Genomic DNA, 10,695 nt, shown 5'->3' with positions numbered 1-10,695 from the left:
ATTCAAACAAACAATACTAAGTTGAATTTAAACTTTACCCCATCGCACAAGCAAGTGACTATCAGGACTCAGTGGCCGAGTGGATAACGCGATGGCGTTTGAAGCGAGTCCCAGAGTGAACATCAATTCTGAGATGCAGGTACATCCAGCTGACGAGTCCCAAATAGGACGAGACGCGCGTCCTGGATTCCACTGCTAGCCACTATCCATCTTTGCTTAACTCTATCCCTATTCTTATTCTTACGTTGTCATAATTGACCAATCATTTAATTTTGCATTTTTCATGTTACTAACTGATTACGATTAAGAGACATTGTTGAACTGATCTATCACCATTTATTTGGTATGCATTTTATACTTAACCGTAAACGTATATATTTGTGAAGAGCCGTGGCCAGGATCTGACTGGAAGGAAACACCTTTATTCCTTTAACTAATTTGTAAATAAGAGAGATATTTAAACGATTAGTACCTTTTTGACACATAAGACTACACATCTGAATTTGGGTATTATGAAGCACATCAGAAATAACTAAGTCAATTATTTTTCTGATATTGAAAATATAGGTAGATGATATGATTCCCACCAGATTTATATCGCTAATTCATAAAAAGGTATATTAGGGACGTACCAATTTGAAGGCTTTGGAAGCTTTTCTTTTGAAGCATATTCATTTTCTAATTCTACGTACTTTTTGTCCAGAAACTGTTTGAAGCGAGAAAAAAAGATACCATCATCCCAAGACGTTCTGAACCAATTCGATATGATGTAGTCAGATGAGAAAATAGTTGAAGGAATAAAAATGACTACTTGTATATTACACTCTAGCATTAAGAATCCTACCACATGAACAAATAACATTGAGGAAGGAGTGGTGACAAACGAATGACATGTAAGGTTTAAAGTATTTGTAGTAAATTAACTGATTGAAAACCTGGAAAAACTGAGTTCGTTGAACAAGACGTCATATACACCTACGTACAGTTTACCTGTGCATGATAAGTTGGTGGAGTTAAGAGATCATAAAATGATTCATAGTTGATATACAAAGATACAGTACTGATTCAAAAATTTCCAAATTGTTGTTTGGATATGTATATTTGTAATGAATAAAATACATAGCATGAAAATTAAGTAGTTGAGAAGGTTAGTTTATATAACACAGATTTATATAATGCGGATTTATTTACATGCTCTTTCAAGACAGTTTAAAGATTAAACCTGTCAGAATCATTTGAGTTTTAAGTAATTTATGAATCTTAACAAGTTCTGGATTACAGTTATTATCGAAAAATATTTCCATGAAAGTTTTGATCTCTTCCTTGTATGAACATCAAAGTTACGTCCGATTAAAAAGATACCGTAGGAATCCACATGTCTATTGAAGTGGGAAGAAAATTTGTTATTCCAAATAATTTCGTATCCGTGTTGATAAATCGCGCTCATCATCTATTTGACTATTTACTACATACAAACTATAAGAAGTATGTGTACTATATTCCGCGGTTAAAATGGAAATGGTACCAAATCAATAAATTAGAAATGCTACGTTTAATAAGATGATTAAGATTCAGAGTCAAAATATGAATTTTACATCTATGACGAAACATTTTTTAGTATGGGTAGATGAAGAGCGCTTTAGCACAATCAAACACAAACTTTCATTAACATATTGTATGTATTTCAGATGTTGAACTTACTTCACGACAAGGAATTGGTTCACTTTGTGAACTAACTGTAGCGGAAATTTGACTAGCCTTTGGGCGGGATTGAAAGTATTCTTCATTCTCTACCTCTGAAGCACGTGAAACAACGCCTTCCACACGTACCTACTCAGAAAATATAATTTGAAAGGAAGTATCTAGTAGCATTTTTGATAGGAAACACATTAAGTTACAATACAATACAATGAATCAGTAACTTACTGTGTGAACACATTTACAATCTCATACAATTAAGCATCTATAACCAACAGATATAACTAATTGAATAAGTCATAATTACTCATTAGAATGAGATTAAATGTTACGGATGATTAATTCTATATCATTTGCACCCTAATCAATCAAGTCATTGGTCTCCGTGTAAATAAAAATATTCATTGTAATAATCAATCAATTTGTTAAAATAATATGATTAAGTGAATTGCATATCAAGGAATTAACACTATTGTTTTGGAAGACAGACATCTCTCCTAGACCCTAAGTAACGCGGGTTGAGAATGCTATAGTGTAACAAACGCCAATAGTTCATGAAACTAAATAAGGTTGCGAATATATTAGTGGCTCGAATAATATTTAATTCATTTCAATATCAGTTTAGAGTTGTGGAGATTACTACGTTTTTGATTGAGGTCATGAACCGGTTGATGTTAGACCACCATTGAAAACTTGAAAGCAGTGGACGGCAATTTCGCGAACGCTTAACCTCTAGACCACTGATCCGGCGCGCGAGGCCATTAGGTCCTGGGGTTCGAATCCCGCGATCAGAATCGTGGATGTGCACTGCTGAGGAGTCCCGTACTAGGACGAAACGGCCGTCCAGTGCTTCCAAGTTTTTCATGGTGGTCTAGCTTCAATTGACTCATGAATTCAACTATTAACTTATTCAAATTGTGATAAAAACTAAAATCCAATATTCTTAACGTATTTCATATGTATGCCTAAAATATGAAGTGTAATAAGTCAGTCTAAAGACGTCATATCTTCTTTTTGATGTGCACATCAATTGAAGATTTATTACTCTCTAAGTTTGATAGGAATTTTCGTCTTCATATAGATAGCAATTGTGGTTTTAAAGAAAATTTGAAATGTTTTAGAACAGTTACTTACCTTTTCACAAAAGTAAAACTAATAATTGTTATATTTTTGTTGTGACAGGTGGTGTCCGAAATCTGATACTGATACACGACAACCCCCCTCCCCCAACTGACTACTCGAGCTAGAACACGAGAGTGGACGATAAAGAACATTGTGCTACCAAAAAAAGAATGCACAAACACTTATTTTTATATATACAACGCTGCCCCCCCCCAGGAAATCAATCCATTTCATAGCCAATGTCCTTCAGGTCATTTTTAATTGCCATTGACTGACCTAATTTGGCTACTTCTGATTGGATTATCAAATCAGTTTTCACTACCCACAAATTGACCATTTAGTGGTTACAGAAAACAAGAGTAATGATCAAATACCTATGAATTACGCATGACTTTCATCCATAGTAATTAAGTCTTGAGAGATGTAAACTAAAACAAAATAAACTACTAATAGTTAAATTCATCCTTTAACAAGTAGTCGAAATCCGACCAACCAACCATATACGTTGATGAGTGTTAAAAGAGCCTTTTGTATTCATGCTGTCGTTTATCAGGGTCGATTTAACTCCTTCAATAAAGGATTAAGTTATTCAAATAATCTTGATTGTTGACTGTCTTAAATATAATTAATCAATTGCATTTATTTTATAGTTTATCATTAGTTGGTGATCAGAACTTCTTTGATATATATATATATATATATATATATATATATATATATATATATATAAGAGCAATAAAAGTCAATTCAATGAATAGAGACTAAGTTTTAGAGAGCACTGTTCACTAGGTTTTGATCTTGTGATAACATAAAAAATTACTTAAACTACCTGGACAACGTGCTTAGAATACAACTAATGTTACACCTGAATCCAATTTTTAACCACTCCCAGTTACTGTCTAACGAAAATTCAAATAAATTAAAAGCTTTATTCTTTTGCTGCTGCCTGGAGGACTTTTCAACCTTGAGTATGCAGATGATATTTTCCTACTGTGCGACCTGACCTCTCCGAGTTGAGGATGTTAGACAACTCTGTGTGTTTGATTACCACTGTCTCCAAAGGATTGCTAACATCCAGTAGCAACACCGTTTTAGTAATGCAGAGGTTCGTCATCGTGTGTTCGGACACAGCGACGATGATTCAATTAGTGTCGCTATCTTGAAACATCGACTTCGGTGGCTTGGACGTGTCTTACGAATGTTTACCTTGAAAATTCCACATCGTGCATCTTCGCCGACGCTGGGAACGGTTGGAAAAAAGCGGAGAGATGATCAGTGTATGACATGGTATCGTGGTATGAAAGAAAGCTGCACAGAACTGGCTTCTGTTGGTCCTTCACAACCCCTTGGTCGGGGTCCTAGAGATGGTCCAATACAGTGGTGTAGAGACGTTATCAGACATGGCTCAGAATAGAATCCAGGGGTGATGCTGCTGTAACTTGCTTTTAATTTCTTCATAAAAGTGAACGTAACTTCTTTAACTAAAAGAATTCCTTCTGATTGTATTCTTCCTGACTGAGGTGTCTTTTACTATTATTATTACTTCACTCTAGTGCACTAATTTCTATTCCGGTTTGTTCTTTTTCACTATACTCATCTTCCTTTCTCTATCACTTCATAACCTCATTGCTATCGTGTGGGTCATATGTATTTGGTGCCCCCTTGTACCAATATTTGTGTCCAGATAAATAATACGTTAAATATCCTGTTCTGAGCTTGATGATTTAAAAGTTTTAAACCAATTAAATGTACGGATCATTTGGTTATCATTACTTACACTGGAATTTAAGATTCAGATTAAATATTTCTAATTGATCAAATGTTCTTACCTGACGTTTAAGAGGCTCCCAATAAAAAACAAGACTTGCATATGGATTATCATCAAGCTCTTGACCTTTTCTGCTATTATAATTAGTGAAAAAGTGAAATCCGTTTTCATCTAATTCTTTTAAAAGAACAAACCGTACACTTGGAATACACTGCCTGATAAAAAAATAAGTTTCGATATAAATTGAGTAATAAGAAACGCTTGAGGAAATAAAGGCATCAAGTCAACTGTGAATGAAAAATAGAAACTGCTTTGTACAAACACTAATACAATACTTTATGATATTTCCTTTAGTGTTAAAATATTCACCAGTATTTATTTAACAATGTTTTTGGTTTAATTAATGTGAAATGTCTCGACAATTCTGTTTATAAGCAATATTTTTATGGAAACATTTGAGGTAAATCCCTATTAAAATTACGCGAAATTTAGTCTCATTTCACACTGGAACATGTATTCATGGTTTAACATTAGAATTATCCTGGTAATAAATGAAGCTTTCTATAAGTATATATTCTCGATTTCATATTCATTTCCAAATAACTGGTTGGCAGCCTATGCTCCACGAGGAGTAACTGGAGTAAATAAATAAGTCTACATAGCAGCTTGATATAAGAAATGAATCGACAATATTTCTTTTAAAAACACCATAGAAACATATATTATGTGATGAAAGTGTGTTTGCTTTTCCCACCAGTCTTTGAATCTCCGACATTAATGAACATAAGTCTACGTCACAGGTTAGACAAACGACTTTGAATGGTGAGAATTTCAGACCCAAATACTTGAAATACCAATCTGTACGAGAGATTTCAGAAAGAAGTTTTCAAAAGAAGTGAGTAGACGTTGTCATCGATAATACAACATAGTTTTTCTGAACACTCATTTACACAAATGAGGGGTTTGAACAACTTTTTGATGGACTTTCTAGGATATGGTTATCATTCAACCTTATAGAAAACTAATGGAGTTACCTGGAAGTACCAAGAGCGATATTCAATAATCTTAAAATAATATGGTTTTGTTTTTTGGAATGTATCTATGGATTGGTATATTTAGCTTTTTTACCTTCTAATAATGGTCACCACAAAAGTTCTGATTTGCAACCCCAATCAACCGTTTGCTAACTTGAATTCTTTCTCTTTAATTTGATCATTTTAAACAAAAACGTATCAGGATAGTACGTTTAATTTTATAGCTATTTTGAACAAATAGAGTCTACAAAAACAAACGTTTGGTACTTTTCACTACAGTTAGTCAATATGTGGGGAAAAGATCGCTCTAAGATAAAAGAGAAATTTCAGTCAACACTGATTGTTACTAGAAATGTTTTTATGATTTTTATATCAGTAAAGTTACGGCCAATAATCCAGCAATATATGGGATGACGGTCCATAACTAATTTTAATGCTAGTTGTTAACAATAAATGTTATAATTCCTTCTTGAATGCATTCGATATTTGGTGCTGACCCTTTTCTGAAAACTTGTTACAATAGCAGCTATCAGTCGATTGATAGAGTCACAATATGAATTCCTAAACATTCACATCATCAAAGACAAACTGAACATCGTGAGTTTCCATAAATTCCATTAAAACTCACCGACACACGAATATTTCCTACGAATATATATGACCGCTTCAAACATTGAATATTTCTTAACGATTACAATACATTAGAACAAGGTCCTAGATAGTCAATCAAGTCAGGTATACTTCTATCAACTAGGGAAGAGCCATAAATTTATAACATGCCAAAGAATAAAGATAATTTTCTATGGTTACAGATCTCAAACTTAAAACTGTACATTATTGACCAGATGCTACTGTTATATATTCGGCAAATAACTGACTATTTGCTGAATCTAACATTTCTGAAAGATGAGCACGTGATCTACCATTTCTTCAAAACCACACTTAAAGTTAACACTGACTTTGAATACGGATGTGTGCTCACCCATAATTGTATGCAATCAGATCAAAACAAAATAATTTTTAATTATTATTTGACTGCATTTCTTGTACAATGGAAGTGTAGCTTGTAGACATAATATAAGAAAAACTATCGCAGTAACTTACTTATTACACGTTGCGAGAGCCATTGCATTAGGTTCAAAAACATTTTCACATTTGATAGCTTCTTCAAACCACGACTTAAACAAAAGTAAGGGATCTTTGTGCTTTAAATTTATAATATCGAATATATCATTGGATTTTCTATATGGAACTCGTAAATCTAAAATTACAGGCACAATTAACAGAAACACTTGCTAACACCTACGACTAATTTTCAGTTGGTTGTTCATAGTTGATAGGCTACAGTAAAGTGTTCGTAGCATAAAAAACTTAGCAACGAATTAACTGCTCCCTATGGAAATATCTTCAAACCGATAAAAGAAGATGAAGTGTTAAGATAAAAAAAGAACGAACTTTTTAACACAAGACATAGAAATACACTTTTTGACAAAATATCGTCTTGAATTCTTTTCGGTGAAATGGTGTAGCCTAATTTATTAAATTTTGATCTCATCATTTCATTTGGTCCATAATGTTTAAGCAGCAATAGAAAAGTCGAGAGTACATAAGTAGCTATTCAGATTATAAGATTTTAAATCCGATTCCGCTAACTTATTTTTTTGTATTTGTACGAATTCGTTATCACATTACGGCTTCATTTCATACTGCTGAAAGGTTAGCCAACTAATAGTAATGAATAATAGTAATGAACATTAGTACATGGTTGAAAACTTACCTAGGTGCGATTTCGGAGGAGCGAATGACTAACTACAGGGAAATCGTTATAACTCATTAATTCGTAAATTTGTGCTAGCGATGCTAACTTAACAATCTCATTACATGTAAACAGTCCTTTATAAGTGTTGATGATCAGACGTATGCAGCCTTCTTGCCCACAACTAATTATTACGCATAAACAAACGGGGGTTACAACTGTGTAGCGAAATCATGTCTGGTGAAGACTTAAATATCTTATCGAAGATCTAGGTCACAAAAAAGGAAATTCTAGACGACTTTTATACTTGGAGCGTGAGATTATAACTAGTCCCCACAAAAAGTCGGCTTACACTAATATATATATATATACTCTATTGTTGAGTCAACGTTTTATCAAGGCATTTTGTTAATCCTCTCATTAAATATGATTAAGGCTGGTATAGTTATATGTATTCAGTTTTTACTTTACTTATCCCAATTACTTTATCCCACTTTTAATTGCTTAGTAAATCATTCGACATTAATTCTGCAATCCCTTTTAAGAATGTAATACTACAAATCACTACTATTTAGTATTTTATTGTCGCAAAACACATCTTATAGCGGAGAAATGATGAAAACGTAGTAACAAGATATGTTGCCAAGATTATGCCATGCCGAAAACTTTCAGGAAATTCATAGGTGACCTTAAGATTAGTCGATCAGAATGCAGTTCCCGTGTAAGATCTATATAATATAGGAAGATGATAGGAATATGGATTGGGAGTTTGGGAACAATTTATGGACTTATTGGTGCTAAATATAGAAGACCCGAGTTTGATAACACTTTTTGTGGTGTGAACAAACCCAGTATTTTAGCTGTACATCTTTGAAAACGTAACTTCTAAACCCAAAACCCCTCAAACATGACTCGTAATCTTAGAACTTCATGACCTGGGCTCCTAATCCTAAAACCACTCGACTCTATATCATAACTGGAAAACTTTTCAATACCTGAGCTCCTTAAAACTTTCTATCAAACGAACTACTTCAATTATTTCTTTGCTTCGCATTACCCGAACAAAAGATATCAGCCCCATCAGTGAACATTTTCAAAGAGAAGCTGAACCTTCACTGGAAGGCAGTCTGTCAGGATTAACACAGATTCACCAACCTACTATCCTTATCACTGAAGACTGTATTACGTAAACCAGCAAACTTAAACTTCTCAAATAGTTTGGCATAGAAGGAAATAAATAACCACTAGATACCCTACCTTAGTTTTCTGATAGACTACTAAGAATGTGTTGGATTTAAGAAGTGTATGGGAATGATGAAAACTTTGGTGGTGTACGTCTAGCATGTAGAGTTGTGTGAGGAATGTACAGGAAGACATAAAAAACGTGAATCGGCGACCCATCTAGTGCAAAAAATGCACTAACAGTTGATAAAAAAAACATTCAGGAACAATCAGCAATAAACCAAGCATCATATTTAAAAAATCTTAAGACCAAAACCAGGAGCTGACAGTCGAACAAGACCATATATCAGTTTCAGTTTCACTTTGGAAAGGACAGGAGGCTTGATGGCCTGTGTTCCAGGTCATTTTGAAGTTCTAAGCTATCGCCCTTGCTTTGTATCGCTCTCCATATCTTGACATCATCAGCATAGAGTAAGACCGATGACGATAGTAGACGAGGGAGATCATTTACGTACAGGAGGAATAACACTGGCCCCAAAACTGTACCCTGGGGGACTCCACTAAGAACAGTTTCCCAGCTAGACAACTTGGAGTTCACCCTTACTCTTTGTTGACGCCCAAATAGGAAGTCTTTTATCCACATCAATAGATTGCCTCCAATCCCGACATCCCTTAGCTTATAAAACAGCCGGTTGTGCGGAACTTTGTCGAAAGCTTTGGTGAAATCGATGTAAGCTACGTCTATAGGTAATTTTTGGTCCTTAAGAGCGCACCAGCTTTCACGAGCGACTAATAAGTTTGTGAGACAAGAGTAACCTGTTCTAAAACCATGCTGCTTTTCAGAGAGGATCCGGTTTTCATCGAGATACTTTAACAGTTCCTCCCGAATAATCTTTTCTAAGATTTTAACAACCACACTAGTTAGGCTAATTGGTCGGTAATTCTCAGGCTTATGTTTTGTACCTGTTTTGAAGACTGGACTTACTATGGCGTTCTTCCAGTCTTTTGGTAGACGACCCTGGGTTACGGATAGATTAAAACATACACTTAAAGGGTTCGCAACAAAGTTAGCTAATTCCTTTAGTAACCTAGGATGCAGTTCATCGGGTCCAGTGGATTTACCTATGTCAAGCTTAACTAGCAGACCAAAGACATCGAGTTCTTTAATGGTTACGCTGTCCAGTGCTTGTGTGGGGGGATTTTCATGGACTGGTGAGAAGGGTGTTTCTATGGTGTATACATCGCTAAAGTATTTAGAGAATACTTGAGCTTTGCCAAAGTCGTCCTCCACTAGTGATGTGGCAGTACTGTCTCCCCATAGTGAAGGAACATTTCTTCTTCTTTTTGTCCTTTGGTTTATATACGAATACGAGCGTTTAGGGCATTCTATGGATTCCCTAACGATTTTCTCTTCGTATAGCTTTCTGGCCTTACGGAGGGTTGAGGCACAGGTATTTCGAGCCTTTTGATACTGAGATTTTGCCTCGTCTGTCCCACATTTTCCTTCTTTTACGGAGAAGGATGCGAACCTCCCTACTGAACCACGGTGGGGAGTTTCTCGTTCTCTTAGGTGTAGTCCAAGGGATGTGGGGGGCGGTAACTTTTAAGTATAAATTCCGGAATAAGTCCCAAGCCGTTTCGATTGATGACTCTGGGTCTATTTTCCAATCTACTGATGATGCTGATTTCATGATGTCTGGTATGTTTGCTTTCCAGACGTTAGGTCTGGATTGAGCTGAAGCGTACTCGTGATCGACAGTTATATGGAAGTCAAAGCTTAAAACTGCATGATCACTTTTGCCTAGGGGTGGCATGTAATCCAGGTTTGCAACATCATCCTCATAATGAGTCAATATAAGATCTAGTAAGGATGATGCAGAACCCGGGTCGTACCTAGTTGCTTCCTTCACGTGTTGCACTAGGGCACATGTGATTACCGCATCAACTAGTTCCTGTTCGAAGGAATTTGCTGACGATTCAGTCCGCAGATTTCCCCAGTCCACCATGGGTGCATTAAAGTCCCCTAGGATTAGACATCGATCACTTCGTGATAAAGTGTTGAGACTGCTTAGCAGGACCTCGTTTGCCTCACAGCTTGGACTGCGATAGATCAAACTAAGTAGCAACTCTTGTCC

General features: G+C 35.4%; 1 protein-coding gene across 1 annotated transcript in view; it reads right to left on the bottom strand.

The window, feature by feature from the left end:
* The window catches only part of Smp_051550.1 (pyridoxamine 5'-phosphate oxidase), an 11,468-nt gene extending 2,562 nt beyond the window's left edge, over window positions 1-8,906 (bottom strand). Inside the window, exons 1-8 of the mRNA XM_018792619.1 lie at window positions 8,436-8,906; window positions 7,276-7,316; window positions 7,078-7,236; window positions 6,929-7,027; window positions 6,727-6,883; window positions 4,650-4,803; window positions 1,702-1,830; window positions 633-706 (exon numbers count right to left, since the gene is read on the bottom strand). Coding sequence (XP_018644680.1) covers window positions 633-706; window positions 1,702-1,830; window positions 4,650-4,803; window positions 6,727-6,883; window positions 6,929-6,986 — 572 coding nt within the window. The 5' untranslated portion in view covers window positions 6,987-7,027; window positions 7,078-7,236; window positions 7,276-7,316; window positions 8,436-8,906. The remainder of the gene's footprint in view (window positions 1-632; window positions 707-1,701; window positions 1,831-4,649; window positions 4,804-6,726; window positions 6,884-6,928; window positions 7,028-7,077; window positions 7,237-7,275; window positions 7,317-8,435) is intronic.
* Window positions 8,907-10,695: the final 1,789 nt, after the last annotated feature.

This window comes from Schistosoma mansoni (genome assembly GCF_000237925.1).
Source record: "Schistosoma mansoni, WGS project CABG00000000 data, supercontig 0239, strain Puerto Rico, whole genome shotgun sequence".
Classification (NCBI taxonomy): Eukaryota; Metazoa; Platyhelminthes; class Trematoda; order Strigeidida; family Schistosomatidae; genus Schistosoma; species Schistosoma mansoni.
This window is presented reverse-complemented; position numbering and strand designations above follow the sequence as displayed.